The following is a 25,917-nucleotide window of genomic DNA, read 5'->3' on the forward strand; positions in this document are numbered from 1 at the left end:
CCCCTAGCCTCCATGAGTCCATGTCCCTGCTGACTTTTTTTTGGTATCATGTAATCCGAACTTGGTGGTCGGGTTTCTACGCAGCTTCTTTTTTTAATATATGATACGCATACTCGTACACATTCAAGAAAAAAAAGACTACAAGACATTTGTGATGACTTTGTTAATCTTAAGATGTTTTTTTTTGAATATTGTGTGTTTAAAAGGTCTTAAGATATTGTGTCGACTCTGTATCTTGAAGATGCTCATGGGATAGAGTGTGTGTGTGTTTATAAGGGTGAGTGTAGTGTTTGTGAGCATATGGGGCTGTATAGTATATGTTAAAAAAAACCGAGCAAGTACAATTGAATAATCTACCCTATAAATCGGAATAATCTCATTTCCACCTTTGCATTCGTAAGCAGGTACGGGATACTGCAAGTCAGATGATGTGTTACAATACGTGGATCCATGTCGGCGAGGAGTCAGCAAATGGACATAAAGTAGGAATTTCACAAATAAAAAGAACAAAACACACATAATAAATGTCTTCCGCTTGGCATGTGAAATATTCACCATTAATTTCTTGATTCAAGTTGGTGCAGGAGCCTGCTCCCACGTTGGGGAATTGATGGGGAGATGACTCAGAGCCTGGTCAGGGTTTGGTCCAAAGTCCACACCACGAGCCTCGCCGCTCCTAACGCGCTGCCTTGCTACCTCATGTTGTTGTTGTTGTTTTTTTTTTGTTTTTTTTTTTTGCAAATGTACCCCATGGGGTTCTTAGCATCTCGTGTACCATGTAAAATTATAAGCTCACCTAGTTCATAAAAAAACTCGACTAATAGTAAAAGTGGACAATGCATTTATGATTTCAACACTTCGCATCGACAAAAGAAAAAAAAATCAACACTTCTCATTGTATCCAACTCTCTCAGACCTCACGAAAGGCGTGGCGCTTCTACTTGAGCTGAGTCATCAACGATGATTTCGATGCGGCGGCAGAGAATGGGTGTGTGCACGGTAGCCACCTCCTTGAACTCAACATTGTCCATCCTTGACAGCTCAACTGCAAGCCCCGGCTCCACCTCCACTGCCCTCTCCTTGTTGGCGTCCTCCATCGCGGCATCCTCCTCGCCAGCCTCCATCGCCCCTTCTCCTCTGCGTGCTTCGGGGTCGGTTTGAGGTGATCTTAGATCCCGTAGATGGCGACACAATTCGTGATCTTCATGCGGGCCATGATGAGCATGGTGATTGTGGTGATTGTTGTGACTACCAATGGAAGTGTCGCTGGCAATGGCACATGTTGGGGTTTTATAGACCGACGAAGTTCATGCGGGAATGCGGTGCGGGAATGGCCGATGACATGTAACATTGCCATTGGTCGGGCAGAAGAAGACAAGGCAGAATGACAACGCACGATGATACTAGACCTAACGTCCTTGAGCAGTTCATATATTTTCGTTTACGAACAACTAAAAAAGAATATGGTTTATGTTTGATACTCCCTCCTTCCCAAAATATAAGGCGCCGATTAACTTCTCTGGTCTTTGTTGCACAACCTTGACTATAATTTTCACGTATTGTATGTCTATAAAATTAGTATACAAACCTTTAAAATAAAAGTATATTTTAGGAAGGAGGAGTACTCGACTCTTACCGCACTAGCAACACAGACACTTAAAAACGCTCAGATCTTGTGTTCGAATCCCATGACCCCAATTTTTTGCTAAGTTGTTGCAGTTTTTTGCATTTGCTGACAAGTAGGTCCACACCATGACAAGCTTTCGTATAGTCCCATCTACTTCTCCACTTTGGCCTCATCCCAACTTCTTAGCCCTAAATCTCGTCTCTCGCCACCATCTCTCATTCTCCACCCCTCGTCTTCCTTTTGCAATCCCAAGTGGACAAGGACACCAAGAAAATGGAGAAAAAAATCTTCATCTATATGTTGTAAGTATCTCCAACGTTGACCCTTAAATTTCCTTCCGCGTCTGTCTACAGATAGGGGGGTCAATCCGCTGATACGGATGCGGGAGCCCGCCATCTAATGCTACCCGTAAATATTTCAAACATGGTTTAAACAAATCAGACAAAATTTTAACAAACTCGACCGATTTCATTCAAGTCCGAACATAATTTACATAAAAATGTCGATCGACCATTTAACTATTTAAAAAAACTAAACCATATACCGGCCGACCGCCTCGTAGGCGTAGCCGCCCTGCCCCGCCACACCGCCGTCACTGTCCATGCCATTGTCGTCATTGTCCCTCCAGTGGCAGAAGGGCGATGGAGGGCTCCAACAACCTTGTCCAGCGGCTGCCTGCTGCTCGAAGAGGAGCCGCTCCGCCTCCTGTTGTGCGGTGCGGAGGGCCACTGGGACTAATGCCTACGGCACCCGTGGAGCTCTGACGACATGCTTGACCATGCCGGTGTTGCGGAGGAGTCGCTAAGTGATCATTCCTTGCCGACCTTAGCAAGCTCACCATCAACATGGCGACAGCACCTAGCGGCCATCTCCGTGGTGGTGACCGAGCAGTCGAGGGCCGCACAGCAGCGAGGACCTGGCCGTTGGTGACACATTCCGGTGTTGCGCCGGACTTGGCGATTGGCGGGAGGCATTGCGTCGCTCGTACTGCGCATGTTGCTGCGTCGCGCGCTCCTCCTCGAAGACGACAACCCTCAAGCCCGAGGGACCGCTGACACCGCCACCTTCGAGTTAATGGAGGATGTGGCCCCATACCTTCGTGATCGCCGACAGCAGCTCCTCCTTGACGGGGCGGTGGTTGGGACGGGACGGCGACGCCGGCTTGTTCTAGACGCGTTGTCTGATATGGACGCCGCGGTTGGGCGGGGGCGATATCGGCTCCTCCTCGACGCAACGTCCAATCTGGACGCTGCGGTTGCGTAGGGGCGACGCCGGTACCTCCTTGACTCACCAGAGTGGGGACTCCGGCTCGCGCTTCACGCGATGGCACAGCCGGGACGATGGCTACTCCTTGACGCGCGTCGTCGATGATGGAGTCGGGCACATGTGACGGAGCGAACGCTTCGTCATTATCTCCATCTAACCGATAAATTCTTCGTCCGTCAGAACGGCCTCCGCGAGGAGGAGGGGTTGTTGCTCTGGCGTCTGGTTCTCCTCGTCACGCGGAGGGGATGACGATATCCTCGTTGCCAGAGGAGCCAGCCGCCGTAGATGCCGAGGGGCCTTGAGAGCGATGACAGCGGCGGATCCACCCGAAGAAGAACTACCACCGCTACCGCCTATCGGCGTGGAGAACCGTGACTTCAATATCGCCACTGGAGTTTTGGGGGCTCGGAGAGGCGGAGAATGTGTGGATGTGGATCGCCGGTGCGCGGCTTAAATAGCAGCGGCCACGGCCAGCCGAACAGGGAGTCAACTCGTTTCAATACGGCGCAGCGGCCGGAGTTGATTTCTCAGGACGTGGCGTCATATTGAAGCGGCAACGCCCGAGAGGTCGCGCCCATCACCGAAACTATAGTATATTATAGCGGTGCATCTCAAATTCTATATCCAAGGCAATGTCATTTCATTCAAAGGATATAATTTTTTATGGGGTCTAGAATAATGTATTCTCTTTGAAATACAAAGGTTGATTCATATCCTACATAGAAATATTATTCCGCTCTATAAATCAAAGGGCTTCAAAGAAAAAATTCCAGCAAAATTCTTATCTTTTGGAATTTCTAAAAGAATTTTGTAAATCCTACTCTATACAAAAATATAATTCTGCTTCTATAAACCAAAGGGCTTTGAAGAAAACATTTCTACAAATTCTTATCCTTTAGAATTCATATAAGTTTTCTATAAATTATAAGGGGCCTAACAGGTTTTTGTGCACGGATCGGTGCACCAACTTGATTCTTGACTGCCAGTCCACCGGCTCGATTGTTAATGTCCTTTCTTGACGACCAGTGTGAAACTCCACATACATCAGCACAAGAAAAGTGGGGTTGAAGATTTCGAGCTGTAAAAGTGATAGTGGAGAAGGAAGATTTGAGCAGCGAATTAAAGAAAAACTAAGCCTGACCGAACGCCAGAGATTATGACTTGCTTCAATAATAATGACCATGACGCTTAGTCGGCATGTTTCAGCCTAGGTAGCATCCAATGTACTCCCTCCGTTCCATAATACAAGAGTGTTTGTCAAACGCTCTTATATTACGAGACGGAGGGATTATCTTTCAATAGGATCTCTCTATGAGAAATATTTGCTATTTGTTACAGTAGAAAACATGTCTCTTCTTTGGGCAGAAAGCAGTAAAAATGTCATGATGTTGCCTTCAAATTTTATAAGGCCCTTAAGTGCAACAAAAAAAATGCATCCAACTGAATCAAAAAAAAGGCAGATAACAGATAAAAAAGATCAGTTGATTTCGCAAACAAAACAAATGAAAATTGTTCAGTTTAGACACTAGACTGCTCTTTTTTTAGAAATGATATACGCATGTACACTGAAATAAATCTAAAAATGCGAGCACTCATGACAAGTTTAGGACTTAAACCATGAACCTAACTATTTGAGCTATGCTCACTTCGCAGTAGATTGCTCCTCTTGATAGAAGTTGAACATGCATTTTTTTTAATATTTTCATATGTCTTGTTGTGTATCTATACAATTTGCAGTTTAACTCTATGTGCCCTACAAAAAAGAGAGGAAAATGGGTAAACTGGATGGTGAATAAGGTTCATGCCATAACAATAAGTTTTGACACTATTTTCTTCCAGTGTATTACTTTGCAGAAAGGAGGATGCTCATCAGCAAAGGTACCTTTCTAATCTCGAGCTCGAATGTTCCTGGCGTGAACAGTAAAATAAAAAAGAAACAAAAAAAATCACAAAATTCTGAATTTTTGGCAAACTTTAAGAAATGTTTGAGGTGCATGCAAATTTTCATCATGAAATCACATTGTGGTGGTCGTGGCAAAAAAGAAAATCAGAGCTCCCAAATGCGTTTGAAAGTAACATTTCATAGCACCAATTTTGTTTCACTATTTTTACTATCTCTTTGAATTTACTGTTCATCGAAAGGTTTTAGACTTACTAGAACTAAAATCGGGTACATAAGGTGCGGTTTCAGTACTACTAGGAGGAGGTTAGCCTTGATGGGCAGGTGGTGCCTCAGAGGGACACCTTTTGATATTTGGGGTCAATGCTGCAGAAGGATAGGGATATCGATGAAGAGGTGAACCATCGAATCAAAGTCAGATGGATGATGTGGCACCAAGCTTCAGATGTTCTCTGTGATAAGAGAGTACCATATAATCTAAAAGGCGGGTTCTATAGGACGGTGATTCGACCGGGCGCTGAGTGTTGTCCGACTAAACTGCACATGTTCAACGGTTAGGTGTGGCGAAGATGCGCATGTTGAGATCGATGTGTGACCACACAAGGAAGGACTAGGTCTGGAATGATGATATACGAGATAAAGTTGGCGTAGCAGTGATTGAAGAGAAGTTTGTCCAACAGCGTCAGAGATATAATTTTAAGCAATTTTTTCCATCGGTCAAAGACACAAAATAATTGATTTTTACCGGCTGCAATACTAAGTATTAACATTGAAACTTAACATATTTTTAAAAGTCGTCAAAATGAATTGAATCTTATTTGAAAACGTCAGTCGCCACGAATATGAAAACAAAACTTAATTTGAAATTTTTGTTAAAAGATATAGAACTTTGAAAATCAAAAGCCAAAATAAAAGGTCGGCACTAGGGACCTCACTGCCCCCGTGCTTGCATGCCGCAAATCTTCGTCCCAATGGATATACCATACCTAGGTTTGCCCCGCGTCCACGATACAATTCTTGGTTATGAAAGGTTATTGTGGTAGAAGGCGGGAGTAGGAGTTGAGGGGCTAGATAGATTTGTGAGAGAGTAGTCTTTTGTTTTTCTCTTGGAGCCGGAGCTCCCGTGTAGGCACTTTCGTCTCACAATGATTCTTGTAAATATTATTTCTCTCTTCTATTATAAAAATACGGTACACCATTGGCATACTTTTGAAAAAAAAAGAGGTTATTGTGGTTTAGATGACATGCCATACATTAAATTTACATGCATTACTATAACTACGACCATTAGTAATTATATTTGCATAGTGCAACAAAATTCAAATGTGAGCTCGAACTCATATGTCATTTCATAACTACCAACCGTTAGTCGTTGCATCCCTCTCTTGAACAGAACTCCAATACTCTAGCTCTCCATTGACTATTATAAGAGGTTCCAACTTTTTTCTGATTTAAAGGAGTTGAGGGGCTAGATAGATTTGTGAGAAAGTAGTCTTTTGTTTTTCTCTTGGAGCCGGAGCTCCCGTGTAGGCACTCTCGTCTCGCATGGATTCTTGTAAACATTATTTCTCTCTTCTACTATAAAAATACGGTACGTCATTGGCGTACTCCCGAAAAAAAGATTACATTAAATTTACATGCATTACTATAACTATGACCATTAGTAATTATATTTGCATAGTGTAACAAAATTCAAATGCGAGCTCGAACTCATATGTCATTTCATAACTACCAACACTTAGTCGTTGCATCCCTCTCTTGAACAGAACTCCAATACTCTAGCTCTCCATTGACTATTATAAGAGGTCCCAACTTTTTTCTGATTCAAATATATATGGACGGATTTTAATATATTTGTTCACTCATTTTAATCTGGGGGTGGCTGCTCGGTGAGCGTCCACTCATTTTAATCTGTATGTATAGTTCATGTTGAAATATTCAAAACATTATAGTATTTCTGAACGGAGGGAGCATAATACTACTACCTCCGTCATGGTTTACTGGTCCCCATAGTATTTTATAGTACCAAAATTTGGTCATAGATTTAACTAACAAAATATTTATGCATGTCATCAAAGATTATATCATTGAATTTTTTTTTAAATACAAATCCAATAATATATTTTTTTACATGCATTAACATTTTATTAGTTAAACTTTTGGTCAAATTTTGACATAAATTGCAAAGAGTACCAATAAATCAGGACGGAAGATAGTAGTCCTGTGTGGCAGCGAGCCCTGACCCATTTCTCTTGTGATTATTAGTTAATTTTGTGGAGACAGAGGGGGAGTTTTCAGTTGAGATCTGTGCCCTCGTCCCGAGGAAGCCTTTATTTAAGCCCTCGTCTCCCAGAGCTACTCCCACTCCGTTCCGTTCCATTCCCCAGCCTTAAACCTTTCGACTCTCCACCGCCCCAGCCCCTAGAGCAGAGCGAGGACTCGAGCACTAGCCCGTCTGCTCCTCCTCGTCCTTACCTCCTCTGGTTCAACCGCGGTTGGTTACGCAGAGCCAGCCAAGAACCGTATACACCGGGGGAGCAAGTCGGGGGTCGGGACGGCGATGAAGTACGTGGTGGTGACCGGCGGCGTGGTGAGCGGGCTGGGCAAGGGCGTCACCGCCAGCAGCATCGGCGCCGTGCTCAAGGCCTGCGGCCTCCGCGTCACCACCATCAAGATCGGTACGTAGCCATTCACCCCATTCCTTCCCATCCCCCGTCCCCGTGCCGGTTGTTTCTCTGGAAGGTTAAGCTCTAATTTTGGCCTTCCAGCACAGAAGTAACCGCCGCGAACCCAGACACGGAAAGATTAAAAAATGGATTTTTAACGCGGCTTTTGATCTGTCCTGCCTCCCGTATGCTGGTGCCCAGAGGTCCAAAAACAAAGCACCACCCTTGCTTTTCTCGCTAGAACAAGCTAGTCTAGTGTAGTCGTACTAGGATAAGGCAGCAGCAGCATTCCAAAATGTGTCCGGGGCCTGCAGCTTGGGGCCGCGTGGCAGCCACCTGTGCCAACGCGCTTGGTTGCCCTTGATCTTTTTACAGCTGGTTCTTACAAAGCTCTTGTGCGCCAGTCTTTGCATTTTTCTTCTAATTAATCGGCAGCTCAGTCTTGCACCACTCTCCTCTCCTGGCAATCTTCTTCCCCGGTTTCCTTTTGGTCACTCATTGCCGTCCATCTTTATGAAGCGGATACCCGATCTTCATGCCGGTGTCGCCATCTTGGTTCCTTCCAACGCACGAAATCATCTCCTCTTACTATGACATCCCATGCATTAATTTTCCCTGACTAATTTCCCTGTACTGTTCCTTTTCTTCTCCCTACGAAAAGTGCGGTTGTTTCGGTTCACTCGAGATGACTCGGCAGAGAAGAAAAAAGAATGACTGATACGTGGTGTTCGCCTGTTAGTACTAGTTAGCTCAGGTCAAGACTTTAGTTGCAAGGTTTCCATAATACAAGTTGGTGAAGGGGTTAAAGAAACCATTTATTCCATTTTATGTTAGGTGGCCATTATTCCTTCTTGTTAATTTCTCATCCTGCTTCGTCTGCTGTGACTGCTCATCTGCATGCAGATCCATACCTCAACACCGACGCTGGCACAATGTCTCCGATCGAGCACGGCGAGGTCTACGTTTTGGAAGACGGTGGAGAGGTGGACTTGGACCTTGGGAACTATGAACGTTTTCTGGACATCAAATTGACCCGTGACCACAATATAACCACAGGAAAGGTCTATCAGGTAACTTACTAGATTCGTTAGTCCTAATATGCATGTGCAATGAGATTGTGCCATCAAGTCAAAAAATTCGTCTATACGTTCCCTTTTGAACAAAGGGGAAAGGGCTTTCCCGGCAACTTTCAGGATATCTGCAAATTATGTTTGAGCATTTGATTCACCGAATATCATGCATGGAACCCACAAATCCTTATTGATTCGCTTTACGTTTCATCGTAAGATCTACTGCGGTACAATCATATGCATGTGCAGAATCATCCGGTCCTCCACTCTGCCACCCTTGTCGGGGGCTACTGATACTCCCTCCATTCCACAATGTAGTGCTTCCTCTATCCCCGTGCTTCAACTTTGACCGTAAATTTAACTACCAAGACCGATTGCGGCGGGAACAAAAGTTATATCAGTGAATTTGTACTCGAAAGAAGTTTTTAATTATGTAACTTTTTCTCCCGCCGCATTCGGTCTTGTTCGTTAAATTTATGGTCAAAGTTCGACCTCGGGAAGCGCAGGCGCACTATATTTTGGAATGGAGGGAGTATAAGATTCAACCTGTCACATGGTGGCTTAATTGTACAGACGATGCTCTGCAGGCTGCTCCTGTCAATTACCACTAGTGAATAAAAGAATCTTTCTACTGTTGACCACCTGAGTTTTCTACGGGTTGCAAAGTAGACCAGGCAACTAGGTTTCACAAATACAGTTGAAACCTACACCAGTATGACAGTTTAAGTTAGCCGGCCGTTTACAGTTGAAACCTACACCAGTATGACAACGTTGTCTTACGGAAAAACAAATCAAGTACGTATCAGTTTTACAGCTTGTCTTAGAAACCTACCTGGTCAACTTGACACCTTTGACAAGGCAACTAGGTTGCCGGTTGATTTTTTGTATTCGAACTTTTTTGGGGTTCTTTTAATTATCAATTGCAGGTGCTGGTTCTATCTTCTGGAAGTTAACAGCATTTTCCCTTGTAAAATCCTCACACCAGGCTGTCATTGACAAAGAAAGGAGAGGAGACTACTTGGGGAAAACCGTCCAGGTTTGTCCTCAGTATATACTGTGTAGCTGGAGCATTCATGCGAAACAGCATATATGACAAGAGATTACTGGCTGTTGATTTATCTTCCTTTTCAGGTTGTGCCACATATCACAGATGAAATTCAGGATTGGATCGAACGCGTGGCGATAAAGCCGGTCGACGGTAAAGAAGGGCCTCCTGATGTTTGTGTAATAGAGCTCGGTGGCACTATAGGTAAACAGAACAATTTCACATGTAGCACAGCTTGCAATGCCACATACTTTTTTTTGACGGTGCAATGCCACATACTTGAAGCATGGATGTGGAAGTAGTTTAGCCTATTTTCCCTCACTTGTTCCTATAGCTGTGCAAGCCTGCCCAGTGCAGGGACAAAATCTTTTCTCGCCGCGCATAATGACAGTTGCACTGTTGATGCAGGGGATATTGAATCAATGCCTTTTATTGAAGCATTAGGTCAATTTTCATACCGTGTCGGTCAGTAAAGATCAGCTCTTCCCTGAATGCCCATATCTGTTTTGGCATTTGTTCGCTTTTACACATTTAGCTTAAGTTGACACATCATTTCCTTATTCTGAGTTGCAGGACCTGGAAACTTCTGCCTGGTCCACGTCAGCCTTGTTCCGGTACTAAATGTAGTTGGTGAACAGGTATGTTTTACTCATTTGAACAAAGAGCCAAGATAATGAGAAGTTGTTGCAATGCACACTTCTGTTGAGGTCCATGTCATGTAGTACTACTATATGCCAAATAGGTACTTTTTGCAAAGAAATATAAGTACTTGAAAAACCATTTTCCTGAATGATATGAACTATGAAACTGTAATTGTACTTGTAGTTTCCGCTGAGATGCAATTTGGCTTAAGCAAAGTGGCACTTTGTTATTATAGTAAAAAGGGAAGGAGGAGACGAACATAAAAAATATATTGAATTATTGATGGATCTCTCAAAACAGACTCAGCTGGTTGTAGGTTTGTTTGGTGAGGTTGGTCGTGTTTTTCTCTCTTTTCTTTTCTGGACTTGTCATTGGCGGGTGAGGTGCTCATTGCAAATCTTTGTAAACCTTGTCCGCTCACGCTTCTTTGGCGCTTTCTTCTCAATGAAAATGACATGTGCCCGAACGTGTTTGCTCTGAGTTTATTGCATTCGACATTTTCTTGCAAATTATGATATATCTTTCATTTATGCAGAAAACTAAGCCTACCCAACATAGTGTTCGTGGCCTAAGGGGACTTGGGTTGGCACCTGACATTTTGGCATGCCGCAGTACCGAGGTACACAATCTAACCTTCATTCTTTCATTCCTTTATAGCAAGCACTCTATGGTCCATTACCCTTTTGTGCTGAAAATTGCTTCACTCAGCCATCTCTGTGATTTTGACAGCCACTGGAGGAACATGTGACAACCAAGCTCTCACAATTCTGCAATGTGCCAGTAATGATGATTAATTTGAAGGCTATTTTAAGTTTTGTCTCTTGCTGGCATAGTGTTGACAATGACCTATTTGTTGCAGATCCCAAATATTGTGAACCTCCATGACGTTACAAACATTTGGCATATCCCCTTGTTGCTAAGGGTATGATGAGTTTCTTTGAAATACATGTGTTCCAAACTTGAATCTTACAAAATTGCAACCGGTGCGACTTGGAACTGCCCCCTTTTAACCAATTTACACTTGATTCTTTCTATAGGACCAGAAGGCACATGAAGCCATTCTGAAAGTTTTAGATCTTCAGCTGTATGTATTTTTTAAGTTTATTCATCACCTGATAGTATGAAGGAACAATGGTGACATTTCAATGTGTTTGTTCCACTCATGTATGCAGTGTTGGCAAAGTACATCGAGAACCTAAGTTGTCTGAATGGACCGAAAGAGCCAGCAAGTTTGACAAACTGAAAACTCCGGTAGGATTACTTATGCTCTTCTTTTTAGCTCACACTTTTCTGTTGTGATGGGTGTCATGTTGCCTTTGTTTTCTATATATACATAGGTTTTTTATAGCTGATAATTATTGCACAATTTGCTTCCAGGTTAAGATCGCCATGGTTGGAAAATATACCGGCCTGTCGGATTCTTATCTATCTGTTTTAAAGGTGAAGTTATTAAATACTACAAACTACTCCCTCCGTTCCGAAATATAAGTCTTTCTAGAGATTCCACCAAGTAACTACATACGGAGTAAAATGAATGAATCTACACTTCAAAATATGTCTACATACATCCGTATGTTGTATTTCATTTGAAATGTTTAAAAGGACTTATATTTAGGAACGGAGGGAGTAGATTACAAAGAGTAACATACTAAGCTACAAATACAAATAGGTCCCTTCAGTCCTGCTGCTACCTTAGAACTGTAGGGTTCACTGATTTATCTTGTTTGACCCTTGTTCCAGGCTCTCTTGCACGCATCAGTTGCTATGGAAAGGAAACTTGTACTGGAGTGGGTTCCTTCCAGTGATCTTGAAGATTCTGCAGCCAAAGAGGTCGGTGTTGTTGAGTATGGGCTCCCCATTAGTTTTGTTTTCCTCCATGAACCTACCGCTGATGCTTTGGAGGTGCTTGCTTTGCGTAGACCCCTGAAGCCCATCAGAAAGCATGGAGACTACTGAAGGTTAGCACATTTAGCATTCTTGACTACTGCCATGATGCAATTCTTGATACTTCTGTTGAGTCATCTGAAGAAAACTCTATCTCAGGGTGCGGACGGTGTGCTTGTTCCTGGAGGCTTCGGAGATAGAGGAGTTGAGGGCAAAATTCTCGCTGCGACATATGCACGGGAGAAGAATGTTCCTTATCTTGGCATTTGCTTGGGTATGCAAGTCGCTGTGATCGAGTTTGCCCGTTCGGTTATGAAACTAGATGGCGCAAATAGCACAGAGTTTGACCCGGCCACAGCATCACCCTGTGTCATCTTCATGCCAGAGGTAGATTGTGCATGCTAACTTCATACTGTTTTGGATGTCCTTCTCTGTTAAGCATCAGATTTTTAATGCATATATTTTGGACAACACCTCATCAGGGCTCCAAAACCCAAATGGGGGCGACGATGCGCCTTGGATCAAGGAGGACGCATTTCCTAGCCAATAACTGCAAATCCGCAAAGCTGTAAGAAAACACTGCCGCTGGTCATCTTCCTTGATCGTATTGCGTTTAACTTTGCATTTTATCGTTTGATATTCACTCCTGTTTATGTGTGAAATATAATTATGATGAATTATCTCAGGTATGGCAATGCTACCTCCATCGATGAAAGACATCGACATAGATATGAGGTGAACACATGAAACTATTTGACGGCACGGATCATTCTATGCTTCCCTTAGTCTTCTGTATAATGGTGGAGATGTAATAATTTTATTGTTTTTTCAGGTGAACCCTGAAATGGTTCCATTGCTTGAGAAGGCGGGTCTTTCATTTGTTGGCAAGGATGAAAGTGGAAGACGCATGGAGGTATATATACTTGTTAAAACAGTTGCTTTGATCTTCAATATGCGCTTAAGAATAAACTTCATCTACTGGATGCAGATCATTGAGCTGCCGAATCATGTGTTCTTCATCGGTGCACAATTCCATCCTGAATTCAAGTCAAGACCAGGAAAGCCATCTCCGCTTTTCTTAGGTATCACACAACTCTAATCTTGATACAGCACGTGTTCATTGAGATTAATCTTGGGTGTCTGCATTTTCTGAATACTAACGCATCTAACGATCACAGGGTTAATAGCGGCAGCATCCGGACAACTAGACCTGCTGCTCAAGCGCAGCTGCGGCGTCATCAGTTCGAAACCGACACCACCCAGATATAGCACCAACGGCACCGGCACTGCGGTCCTGGCCATAAAACCTTACCTCAACGGGCACGCGAAGAAGGCACTCACCAGTTTGGTGAACGGATGCTACGCGAATGGCAACGGCATCCACATCTAACTGAGCAGCCACGGCGTCACACAACATTCGTTTCTGCTGCTTTGCTCGTATCCTCTCGTCTCTTTTTTCCGGGATTTCTTTGGTTTTGGATTTGGAACTGCTCAAATGAGGAGGCGAAGGGGTGTTTTAAGTGTTTTGCATGCCCCCCCTCCACGAAAATCTCCTCTCACTTGGAGCAACTCCATTGAGGATCTGGAGCTGCCAGAGGAAGTGTTTGGCTAGCCTAAAAGGTTAGCAAAAAAAAAAAAAGCTCCGGCCGTCAACACGCGTTTCTGATATTTTTACGAGGAACGTCCTCCAGTCATGTTGAAGCAAAGGCTGTTTCCCCTAGGGTCTAGTGTGGTGTATTCCTTTTGTTTTCCCAAAACTGTTTTGTATCTTCAGTGGACCGAATGAATGGAAACCAGATTTACTTGGTCTAATAGTTATCTTTCTGAATCAACAATATGTATCACTTTAATGTTGAGTGCTAGTAATAGTCTCACTTTATTTATTTCCAATAAATTGCACTAAATCCTATACTCTACTAAAGATTGACAGTTATGGGTATTGAACTGAGCTCCTAATATACCCACTCTATTCCTTGTCTCCAAAATTCCTACAAGCCGTGGAATTATCCAAAATTTTGCACATGGAATGTAGTGAAGTACTTGTACTATTTCTAAGGGGCCATATTGAATCAACTTTTATCAATGTCAGAGTGCCATTGTTTCATAACGAGGCATCTTGCAGGCCAGTTTTGTGATATCTCTCATACAGCTGACTGCTACTATGTTAATGAATTCTTGCAAGGATAATTTAGAGAGAACCCCATGATACGGAGTTGTACATTAGCCATAATATACTGTCATGGAATATAAGAACCTTGAGAACATGATGATGGATAGGACGGTCCACAGAAAGCGGCAGACCTTAATAATCACCCGCTGCTGTCTCCGGTTAAACCAAGCAACGTAGCGTAAGGCAGTCTCCAAAATCGCATCCCCATCTAGAAAGTATACCTGTTCATCCTTTACATGGTTAGGTACCAGAAGAGTACTCCTGTCTCTTGAGACGCAGTAGGCAAACATGTTTAAGTTCAAACTGAAGACATGCAACTATAAAACCGGACGACCAAAGTACTTCCTCTGTTTTGTTATAGTATCTCTCTTTGCCCTTGTGGGTCTTTGTTTCAAAATAGTTGTCCATTTAGGGAATCAAGGGTGTAGTTATTGAAATGTTTTCACTCCCTACCCCTACTTTATGCGTTGAAAAGGATTACATAGTTGCTGTAACTTATAGGTCCTGAATTCCTTAGATTTCTTAATACCCTCGGTGAGTATGCATGTGGAGTTCTGGAGAGAGATATAGAAACAGAGGGAGTATACGAGAAGAGTAGTGTCCAAAAACCAACTTGTTTCGTATGCACAAAAAAGAAATATATACGGTAATCCCAATATCAAAGAAAAGTTCAGTAAATGAAGGACTTACCGGTAGGCAGTTAACGGCAGCCAATGCCGCAGACACATGAAGCAAACAACTTAAACAATTTTCCAAGATATAGGGAACATCTGCAATAAGAAGGAAGAATGCCCATCGGGGCCTGTAGGGGGATAACTTAACAGAACTTGCTGTCGATGACAGATCACCAACATAAACAAAGGTTCCCCCACAGGGACTCGGACCGAAGTTATCATTTGTAGCATGTGATGACGATAAATTTCCTTCTTTCTGTAAACACTCCAAAGAATATGGCCTGGCGTAGGAGATCTCTATCCATGAAAACCCAGGGGTAAGAACAGGTACCAAGCAGTACTCCTCCTGCCAGCATTAATAAAAAACACAGTTGGTAAATCATACAAAAAGGATTACTGTTACTACAAGGGAAAAATTCCTCAAGATTATGCATGAAGACTCCAAATTCATTATGACATTGTAGTAATACTCGCAACAAAAATCTTACCTCCAAACAGGTACAGTTACTGTCATCATCTTCTGTACCACGCCATCCATTTCCACATTTTTTAAGTTTAACTACGTCTTTTGCAATCAAACAATACAAGTCCTCAGTTTGTTTCTTGTCACTTACTTTGTCAGTCCCAGGAAAATACGCGGAGCCATTACAGGAAAATTTCCCAAACACTATCAGTTCATCTGGGCAAGATAGCTTGTCATTTATCTGCCAGAGATTCTTGCTTGCATCCATCCATGAGTTGGGGACACAATAACCTTTGCCAGAATTAGTAGCACCATAGCTCTTAGAACCACCAAGAAACTCATGACTACTGGTTTTCTCTACAGTGCCTTGAGCCAGCATTTTCATCCAATCGTCAGTTCTTCTTATGTTCAGACCATCCACAGACAAGATAACATCATGAACAGACAATGACCTTGACAGAGAAGATGATTGTGGGACTCCCATGACCTGTTATGCAGCCATTTAGAATCGCAAGATTGCGGAGATAAAAAATGATGAGAAGTGAAAGGAAACAGACTTACAATAAGTCCATCACCACTCACGTAGAGAGGACAGAGGACCAAAGGAAGTAATAATGCCATCAGCACACATGCTGCACAAAACTATTTAACATGAAATCATAACAGCTACATCATTACGAGGCTTATGAGAATATTGCAGAAATGGTACTTCTAAAATATGGTAAGGTATACAAGTATACAATTAAAAACCTCCATGGTGCCACATCTAAGATTGGAAGTGTGTGCAGATGGTAAGGTATACAAAGCTTATAATCCAGTACACCTTGATCTGTATCATCATGTACTTAAATGCTCATGCAGAAGTTTCTAGCTAGTGTCACACTTCTCTGACCTGATGTCAACTATCATTATTATACAAGCAATTATTGTTATCCGGTTCATACTTCATACCTCTCAGGCCCTGGTTAATCATAAAGTATACCAAGAAATGTATGGTAAAACAACCTACTAGTAAAGACCAAAATCAGCTATCAGATGTCTCGGTCAAGGAAAATTTTCCCAATGGTTTACTATAGACATATACATGCTAATATATTCCACAACAAATTTGTAGGGATAAATCTATTTATTACCAGTATGAGGATATTAGTGCATGATTACCCACTGTAGGATACTAAATTTCCAATATCTGTTGGGCAATCGTCTAACTGAGGCATCCAATTGTATCTTATGCCAATCAACATAAAGCTAATTGTTCTTAGTTCTTGTTTGATGTCCTCGTTACTGCAAGAATACTAGATATATGTGCTTCTCTTTATCTGAGCACCAAGGGTCACTACAACTTAATATGGCATACCACAGATATTGAAAATAGATGTTTGCAGCAAGAATACAAGTTACATGTGATTCTTTTTATCTGAGCACTAAGGGTCTCTATAATTTAGCATGGCATACCACACATATTGAAAATAGATGTTTGCGGGAAGACTTTGAAATTAATTCATGCAAATCAGGATAACTTACTATAACATTATGCCAAATTCCCGCGCAATATATCCGAAGCATTGAAAAGAGGGGTAGATTCTCAAGCAGGTCATAGTTCAGAGCAACTAATGCCCCAGGAAAAAGTACAGCCATGAATATTGCAACATATTCCATCTGTACACCCTCGCTGTAGCATATTGAGCAATGAACATACCAGCAATTCAATAGTGTGCCAAAAAAAACATCAGTAGGTGGAAGTAATATTATGAAACAACACTCAGAGTTTTAGAGTATCAAAGAACGGAAGATACATTTAAGCACAGGCAACACATCTCACAAAAAAGGTGCACGAGCAGATGAGGGATAGACCTTGCAGCTGCAATAGCATGTCCGAATTCATGAAAAGCAATAGATAAGATTGTTGATGCTATGATGATTGAGGTGTCCATTATTGATCCGCTGAAGCTGGGAGCCTACAATGAGTGAAACGCGTGCTGAGTGGTTGATTTGGAAAATTGAAAGAACGAAGCATGTCTCCTCACCAGTATATTTGGTAACCAGGCGCTAATGGATCCGCGTCTAAAATATAATGCACCAATTGGATCCCACAATAGCAACTGAAAATTGCAACAGAACAATATAACAATCCAAAATTGAATAGAAATGGTATGTTAACTACCTACTGTAGCCATCTCAGGAACCAATGAACTAGGAAGATACAGATTGACAGCATTAATGGATTTATTAATATAGGCAACAATTTCAATATTTTTGTGATGGCTACTAGAGCTGCAATGAAATCTTTGTGTGGAAAAGGCAGGCCATGAAGGTGGAAAACCAGAAACAAACTCCCTTTTGGCGGATGAAGAAAACAAAGCATTTTTATATGATTTTCTGAATAGGATCAGGATTATCGGAGGCGCCAATTTCAGCTCTATTCACACACTTATGTGAATGTTAGTTACCATAAAAATAGCCGTTAAATATTCAGGGAACTGAGTGAAAAATCTCAGTGCCCTATCTGCTCTCTGAAGTAGGTATCAAGATACCAAGGTCACATACAGATGAATATATCACATAATCAGCAAGTATCATAAATTTTTCAAGTCAAAAATAAAATTATTTAAGCAGCAACATGGCATGATATTGTGAGATTCATGACACAGAGGTATACTATCGAACTTTGGAACAAACATAATAATCGGAACAACTACATTTCATTATTTGCCATAATAATGAGAGTTAACTTACCAAAGATATACCAACTAAAGCAACGAGAGAGAAATAAACTCCTAATGAAAACCATGCTCTGGTGTATCTGCAAAAAAATAATTAACTCGGTATAAATTTAAGTACAATCAATGACTAAGCTCTAAATTGTGAGTAACAAGGGAAATTATGTGATCTTCATAGTAAGATGGCTCTTATCAGAATATTCTTCTCAGCCAACAAAATAAGTACATCGTATATGCTTAAGTTTTCCAGAGAAAAATAGGAATTAAACATTGCTATCAGGTGCTAAATTTGTCATCGACCTTTAGCATGCCAGATCTGCCAGAACATATTTTAACTTTTGGTGTGGTGTGTGGACAAAATTCTTCCAAAATGACTTGATGTGTCGAACTAACTGTTTATCTACACATGTGGATAGCATGGGTGTGTCGTAAGATAGATATATGATTCAAGCCATGCAAAAGAAATGTCGCAAACAGATACAATGACTTGACTTGGTTAATGTAAATGGTACTTATCTTTGTACAGATGCCAAGGAAAATCGGAGCTATGTGGAATTTGCACAAATGAGAAAAAATGCAGAATTATAAAAACTTCAAGGGCTAAGATAAAGCATACCTAGCATGTTTCCACCCCAAATTGAATATCATGTCGTTGAAGACATAAATTTTGTACTCACAATACCTGAAGTTCGCATGGGCACAATAAGTGAGCATAACAGCCACTTTCTGTACTAATACTAACATAAAATGACGACAACGAAACAGGAAGCTAAATCAAAGCTGATTTAGATCGAGTGGATTGGGTAAGTTTAGCTGGGGAGAAATCGGGACAGAAGAGAGAGAGACCGTGTGGATTGCCTTACCAGCAGGAGACGGAGCTCTCAGTGCGGCTCGCGGCGGGGCCCGAGGGCAGGGTCACCGACGCGCGCCCGCGCCGCCGGCTGCGTCCGCCGCCGCCGCCGATCATTTGAGAGCGGAGAAGCACCGAGTCGTCGGCTTGGCCACCGCAGGTATTATTCCGGAAAAATAGTTGGGTACTTAGCACGCCGTCGGATCTACATCGGAGGGCAGATCTTGGCGGAACTCTCAGTCTGAGGCTGAAGGCACAGACAGTTTTTGCAAAGAAGCCCCTTCGGTTTCCCACATTTGCACCTCCGCTCCTTGTCCACTTTCCTTCTTTCCCTTCTGCCCGTTTGTCTCCCCATTCCGAATCGCATCTCGCGGCGGCCGGCGATCCCCCAGAAGCGAAGATCTATCGGGGTTGCGCAGCACCACCGCCGACGGAAGCTCCGGCGCGCGCGGCCGCACCACCGTGACGCGCCTCTTTCGCCGCGCCTCCGGTCATATTTCGGTAGGGGCGATCGAGCGGGGCTGGTTCCCAGGAGAAGGGATAGGAGAGGATGATACTGCTCCAGTCCCCATCCAGGTTCCTACTCCAGATCCTCAAGGATCGCATCGTCAGGTATGTCGCTGCTCAGCCGATCTTTCTTCGTGGACCCAGAAGGTATATCGCATGTGGCTCATGCGAGTATTCGCGCTGCAGCGGCGACAAGGGCGTGGACATCGATTGCCACACGGTGGAGTTCGACGATGTGCGGTATCATGTCCAGGTTAGTGCATAGCATCCTCCTGTCGAATCTGAATGCCCATTTCGTTTTGCTGTCTTAAGGTCATTTATTTTGTGTGTAGGGGGGTAATAGTAGGAACAAATCTGAGCTAAAGAAGCCGCATTCCGGCTTTATTTAAATTACCTGGCGCTGATGTTTGTGTCTTTAGTACTGAAGTTTTGGTGTGCTAGTGTGGGTTTCTTTGCTGTCTAACTTCCTATTATGTAAATCCTGACAATGCTGTTCTTCAAGCACTGCAATTGCAAGCTGAAAGTAAAGTTATATTTGCTAAACAGTGGAGTGCTTCCATTGCTATTGTTTGCAACCAGTGGTCAGCTTATGCTCTGTATACTGATGGACATTAGACTTCTGTTGCAGTTTTCAATGAGGAATCCGAAGGTAATGGTGCTATCAGTGGCATTGCCCCTTGCACCTCCTGAGGCTATTCTGTATGACGGGCTTCCTCTTGGTGCTATTGATGCTATAAAGGCGGCTTATGGGGCAGTGGTTCAAATTCTTGATCCTCCAAAGGACTGCTTTGATCTCACAATGAAGATAAACTTAACAAAGCTTCCGACAGATGAAGGTTCTAGAGTTCCCTTTCCAAGGTTATCATTGTCTTGTTGTGCTACATGATCATTAGCTGGTGGTGTCTATCTTAGATGTTCTCCATGGGCAAAATAATACTTTTAGTGCAAGTGATGGTTGGAAACAAGTTCATCTTTTCACATGTAGATGTAGATATCTCCTCCTGTTATCTTGAACTGGTTTGTATTTCCGTTCTTAGTAATAGAAAGGGGTAAATGCCCGGTTCGAAAAAAAAAAATGTAGATGTAGATACCCTGGAGTTTATAATCTTCAGAAATACGTCAGATATGTACTGTATTACACACTTGTTTGCCCAGGACTCGGACACGGATGTTGTTTGCCTAGATCATGGAAGCAGTTTTATTTTTGTGTGTGAAAATGCCTAAATGGAAGGGATGTGGAACTCGCCTTAGTTAATATGAAACCTTAACTTTCCTATAGTCTTGTTTGCAGGAGCTCAGTAATGGGTTCTGGATATCAATTCTATCTTTCCACTGAAGTCAACTCATTTGCATTTTTAAGTTTGTGGTGTCATAATGATGCCGAGCCTCTTTACTAGTTTTTCATTGTTGGTGATTTTCCCGTACTTGGGCCAATCACACTGTTGGTTGCATGATTAATTGCTTATTTTTCGGAACAAGGGAGTTGGTTGAAGTACAATCTGCAATTTTTTGGTTTTGGTCAAGCCTGCCCGAATCATAACATTCTATTTTGTCTAGTTCATGCTCTCAGTTGAAATTGCCATCTAACTACCTATTGCATTTCTTATGTTCCAGAGCAGCGGAATGTTGTCTTGACACAAATTGCATCTGTGAGAGAGGTTGTGCTGGGTGCACCGCTGAAGCTTCTGCTCAGGCATCTAGCTTCAAAGACAGTGGCTCCTAACGTGGATAAGCTGGTTGCCCTTGTTCACCGTCCTAATGAATCATTCTTCCTTGCTCCCCAGGTATGACTTTCAGATTAGACATCTCAAATCTGGGTATATTACACTGAAACATCACCGTTTTGTGGCTACTAACTCCTGGCTGCTTTGTGAATCTGTTGGTAGACATATTTTATTATTTCAAATTATTTGTGTATTTGATTTTTAGTGTCGGTTCTTAATTGTATCTTCTGCATATTCACTCGATGAAATTATTTTTTCCCAGGCAGACAAAGTTACGGTTGTATACCCAATGAGGTTCCAGGATTCGATTGATATTGTCTTAGCAACTTCGTTTTTGCAGGTATTATGGACACTTATAGCTTTTGTGGCTTCAGTTTCTTCTTTTGACCTTTTATGTTCATCTATGTTAGACTGATATTTAGTCTTTCAGCACTGCTGTCATTTTATGATTAATGAATATATTTGCCGTACCAGATTCATGAGTTTGAAGATTTGGTGAATTTCAATGTTTACATAACTATCTTATGCAAAGCCGTTTGGTAAGACACAATTTCCTGGGAGCACTCTGCTGAATGTACTTAAAATTTGGGATGGTTATGTGTAGGAATTTGTAGAAGCAAGGCGGACTGCTGCACTTAACAATGCCCCTTCCTGTATGTGGTCTCCAGTACCACCTCTTGAGTTAAAAGGCGTGAATGCTGATGCACTTGATGCAAATGCTGGTTTTGTTACTTTTGGTAATGTGTATTTCTGGCAATAGTTTTTCATATTCTTCCAAGATATCAGTTTTCTACCCTCAAAAATAAAAATATATAAATTTGTCTCACAGCCTTTCTTTATGGCAGTTGTTTTCCCTCGGCATGTTGAGGGTAGAAAGCTAGACAAAACAGTTTGGAGTTTGTTAACCTTCCATGCTTATGTAAGCTACCATGTAAAGGTAACGCCCTTGTTTTCATGGCCTGGTTTCATATTTATCAAGTTCGTGGATCCCTGAAATAGCTGTGAACCAGTCAGCAGTAGCCACTTTGCAGATTTCCCATCAATCTTACCTTTACATTTTACAAGTAGGAAAATACAAGCTGGTTTTCTGATTTAAGCTAGTTTGGGTTAGCCAGCCTTGGAACCAACTGGGAACAGTTTTATTAAGCCTGCTCCAGCATGATGTCAATTTTGTGAAACACTTTTCTTCTGCTTTACATATACATAGCTACCACCATAAGTGGTATGTTATCATAACATTGCAAGCACTCAACTGCTGCTATTTGGTGTATCGCAGTGTTCTGAAGGATTCATGCACACCAGGATGAGGCGTAGAGTTGAGTCTCTGATCCAGGTAAATATAAACACTGTTTCACTGAATCAAAGCATTTTATACACCTTGTAAAATCTTTACTTCAGTTATCCAATAAGTTTGCTAGGTTTAGTCAAAACTTCAATTATTCAGTACCTTTTCGGCCTGTATAGTTATAGTAGCAAATGTGGGTTTAGTATAATAGAACAGAGGAGACTATGATCATGATGTTAACCTGCTGTTAATTATGTTTTTAAGGCAGGTAAAAAATTGGATATCTAGTAGTTCACCTGAGTTTGCAAGAAGGAAGAAGCTAACAAAAATAATAACGAACTGAAATGTTGAAAATCATGAGATTAAATAGGTGTGATCTAAGCCTTTATAGTAAGTCAAATTGCTAGTCATGGGAAGTCTCGAGTCAAAGGATGATGATCTTCCAATTGTTATCGACTTAAGCTTTAAAAGGCGAGAATGAAACTGAATTTGAATTGTCCCCATCTAGCAGACGCCAATTTCGAAAAGCACATTGAGAGTTAGATTACGTGGTATGAAGGGATCATGTTAATGAAACAAGATAATGGTTGAACATGGAATATCCCGTAAATGAAAGCGCTATGGAATTATGTCTTGATGGTTTGCTTATGGCTGCAGGCTTTGGACCGTGCTAAATCCGATGCAGAGAAGCTGAAGAAGTTGGTACATGGCGGGTCTTTTAGGAGACTGGTTTGTGCAAATATCAACCAAACTTGTATTTGAAAAGAAGGCACGTATCGTATTTGCATGTGTGCATATTTCACTGATTCAAACTCTCTCCCCGCAGAGCATGAAGCACGAAGGCAACTCTAATCACTGAAGGAAGACTCGGGCAAATATATGAAGGTTTTGCTCAACTTTCCATCATGGGTGCTACTGGTAGAACACTTTGTTTCAACTTCCGGTAAGATTCGGGTGGCAGCCGTTGAGACAACATGAGCACCCTACTGTGGCCCATCGCTTGTTTGTTTGTTTGTTCCGGGAGGATACTGTATTTATGGTTGAAATTCGACTTGAGGAATAGGTGAGATTTAATTGGTCTTTGTAAATCTCGGTGCATACGTCCTGACGCTATTTTGCACATGGTTTTCCACAAGAAAATAAAATTAGAGTACGCAGCAGGTTGTGTACCATAGTTTTGTAGAAGAAAACGAGTCCATTTACACAAGGAAGAGCACTAAATTAAACAAGAAACAGCACTAACTACTCGCTACACAATGCAACCCCTACCACTCTGCCAATGTCCGTAGCTTTATTTCATCAACTTTTATTTTAACTAGCAAAAGAGCCCGTGCGTTGCAACGGGAGATTTTTTTTTTCATAATCTTCAATGGCCATGGTTACATTTTGTTGCATCATCGAGATACACTATCACTCTCAATTTCGTGAAATCATGATCATGTTTTAAAACTCGTGCACATATTTGAAATCATGAACATTTTCAAAATTTGTGAACACTTTTTCAAAATTTTGAACATTTTCTAAAATTAAAAATATTTTTTGAATTCATGAACATTTTGTACTATTTGCAAACAGTTTTTAAAATTATGAACATATTTTATTTTATTTTTTATTTTATGTGCAAATGGACGAACAAATGATGGATGAAAATCTGGTAATAAGGGACGTATAAAAAAAGGGAGTAAGAAACATTCGTGTCTTTAATAAAAAAGGAAAGTACTAATTAAGGGTGCAACATAAAAATAATTTTAAAAATAATTAACATGGAAGATAACATTATATTTAGAATCTGCAAAATTTTCTGGGCGATTTTCATATCTAGCATGCTAAATTTGGAGTTGGGGTTTGAAAGATATAAATATTTAAAAAATACTTGAATCTGCAAAAAAAGAATTAAAAGAGAATATTTTGACCGTATTGTACCTTGTAGACCATCTGTTAAGCGACACTTGGCGAAATAGCTCTATACTACGCCAACTGAAATTCGCGAAAAAAAGCTACAAAAATGAGGATATAAATATCTAGCATGCTAAATTTGGAGTTGGGGTTTGAAAGATATAAATATTTAAAAAATACTTGAATCTGCAAAAAAAGAATTAAAAGAGAATATTTTGACCGTATTGTACCTTGTAGACCATCTGTTAAGCGACACTTGGCGAAATAGCTCTATACTACGCCAACTGAAATTCGCGAAAAAAAGCTACAAAAATGAGGATAACCGAGTTTCGAACCCAAGTCTCCTGGATGGTGGAGAAACACCCAGACCAGTAGGCTGGTTTGTTGCCTTGTGTTGTGTAAGGGTGTTTCGTTAGATGAACCAAGAGCTATCGGTGGCGAGTTAAGAAATAAAAAACGAATCGTTTTCCTACTTATGGATGCCATTGATGGATAATTTTTAATAACTTGAAGGATAATTTTAATGACGGATGACCAGAAGCGATAGTCGCTTTATTAATAAGGTAAAGATGGATTGATCCCAGTTGCGATGTGTTACCAAAAAGACTAAGTAAGGTTATCTGTAACGCCGTGCCACAAATGTCTGAACGGCCGTATCCGAATCAATTTTGTCGGTTAACGCGGTGTTGGATATGTCCGTGGACGCGCGTGTCCAAATTCTCATAAATTGGTACCAAATCTGGGAACATATGCAAATTTACATCACGATATACATCTGATATAAAACCGTGGCCGCCTGCGAAACGACCAACCGCCAATTCTTTATTTGCCTTTGCGCTCGCGACCGCCCGCTCGCACCGCCGGAAATCGCCGCTGCCACTGCCCCAAATCACCGCTGTCGCCCTAGCCCGCATCGCCTCCCCTGCCGGAGGGCGTCTCACAGCCGCCCCGGCGCTGTCGTTTCGGGAAGCAGCCGCAGCTGGATTCGTCGACTCCGGCGGTCCGGCAGCCCGTATAGCTCCTCTCCACCAGCCGCCGAGCTCCCTTCTCCTTTGCGCAGCCGTCCGCAGCAGCGACCAATCCAACCGTCGGCCATCTTCTTCCACCCCACGCACAAGGTGGTGTTCGACGGAATTCCCCAAGGTAAGAAAACGACGAAAGTTCATGATTTAAATTGTGATTGGATAATATGTTTGACGGTGGTTACTCCTCATCAGTGGGTGATTCATCGTCGAACGAGGAATTTGATTTGCATGGAGAAGAGGACATTGCTATGCTAGTGGCCATGCACAAGCGGTAGAAGCCAAAGCACGGTGGTTCCCGTCTATGGTCGTGCGTTCATTCGGAGAGAACGGATTGATGCACACAAACGGTTGATGCGCAACTACTTTGGATCACCACCTGTTTTCCCGGAGAAATACTTTCGACGCCATTTCAGAATGTCGAAAGACTTGTTCATCCATATTTGCAATTCTGTGAAGCAGCATAATCAGGCCTTCGAGCAGAGAAGGAACCGTGCCAGGTTGCT

General features: G+C 42.1%; 3 protein-coding genes across 3 annotated transcripts; 2 read left to right on the forward strand and 1 right to left on the reverse strand.

The window, feature by feature from the left end:
* Positions 1 to 7,168: 7,168 nt before the first annotated feature.
* LOC119268526 (CTP synthase-like) lies at positions 7,169 to 13,909 on the forward strand. Its single transcript, XM_037550186.1, has 20 exons — positions 7,169 to 7,471; positions 8,363 to 8,529; positions 9,515 to 9,565; positions 9,661 to 9,778; positions 9,983 to 10,039; positions 10,148 to 10,212; positions 10,752 to 10,835; positions 10,946 to 10,996; positions 11,076 to 11,138; positions 11,254 to 11,300; positions 11,389 to 11,467; positions 11,594 to 11,656; positions 11,957 to 12,046; positions 12,136 to 12,174; positions 12,260 to 12,487; positions 12,583 to 12,668; positions 12,787 to 12,835; positions 12,933 to 13,013; positions 13,089 to 13,182; positions 13,279 to 13,909. Exons 1-20 carry the CDS (start codon positions 7,354 to 7,356, stop codon positions 13,488 to 13,490), a joined length of 1,842 nt encoding a protein of 613 aa, XP_037406083.1. The 5' UTR covers positions 7,169 to 7,353; the 3' UTR covers positions 13,491 to 13,909.
* A 48-nt stretch (positions 13,910 to 13,957) lies between these two features.
* LOC119268527 (membrane-bound transcription factor site-2 protease homolog) lies at positions 13,958 to 19,145 on the reverse strand. Its single transcript, XM_037550187.1, has 10 exons — positions 18,991 to 19,145; positions 18,744 to 18,809; positions 18,144 to 18,210; positions 17,435 to 17,509; positions 17,262 to 17,365; positions 16,932 to 17,079; positions 15,969 to 16,049; positions 15,433 to 15,894; positions 14,961 to 15,290; positions 13,958 to 14,491 (listed from the first exon to the last, which is right to left on the reverse strand). Exons 1-10 carry the CDS (start codon positions 19,092 to 19,094, stop codon positions 14,321 to 14,323), a joined length of 1,608 nt encoding a protein of 535 aa, XP_037406084.1. The 5' UTR covers positions 19,095 to 19,145; the 3' UTR covers positions 13,958 to 14,320.
* Positions 19,146 to 19,259: 114 nt separating this feature from the next.
* Positions 19,260 to 23,646, forward strand: LOC119268528 (actin-related protein 2/3 complex subunit 2A-like). The gene is made up of 10 exons (XM_037550188.1): positions 19,260 to 19,589; positions 19,671 to 19,737; positions 20,113 to 20,320; positions 21,099 to 21,268; positions 21,471 to 21,548; positions 21,813 to 21,945; positions 22,054 to 22,145; positions 22,485 to 22,541; positions 23,151 to 23,222; positions 23,320 to 23,646. Exons 1-10 carry the CDS (start codon positions 19,528 to 19,530, stop codon positions 23,350 to 23,352), a joined length of 972 nt encoding a protein of 323 aa, XP_037406085.1. The 5' UTR covers positions 19,260 to 19,527; the 3' UTR covers positions 23,353 to 23,646.
* Positions 23,647 to 25,917: the final 2,271 nt, after the last annotated feature.

The sequence above is a fragment of the Triticum dicoccoides genome, chromosome 3A (assembly GCF_002162155.2).
Source record: "Triticum dicoccoides isolate Atlit2015 ecotype Zavitan chromosome 3A, WEW_v2.0, whole genome shotgun sequence".
NCBI classification, from domain to species: Eukaryota; Viridiplantae; Streptophyta; class Magnoliopsida; order Poales; family Poaceae; genus Triticum; species Triticum dicoccoides.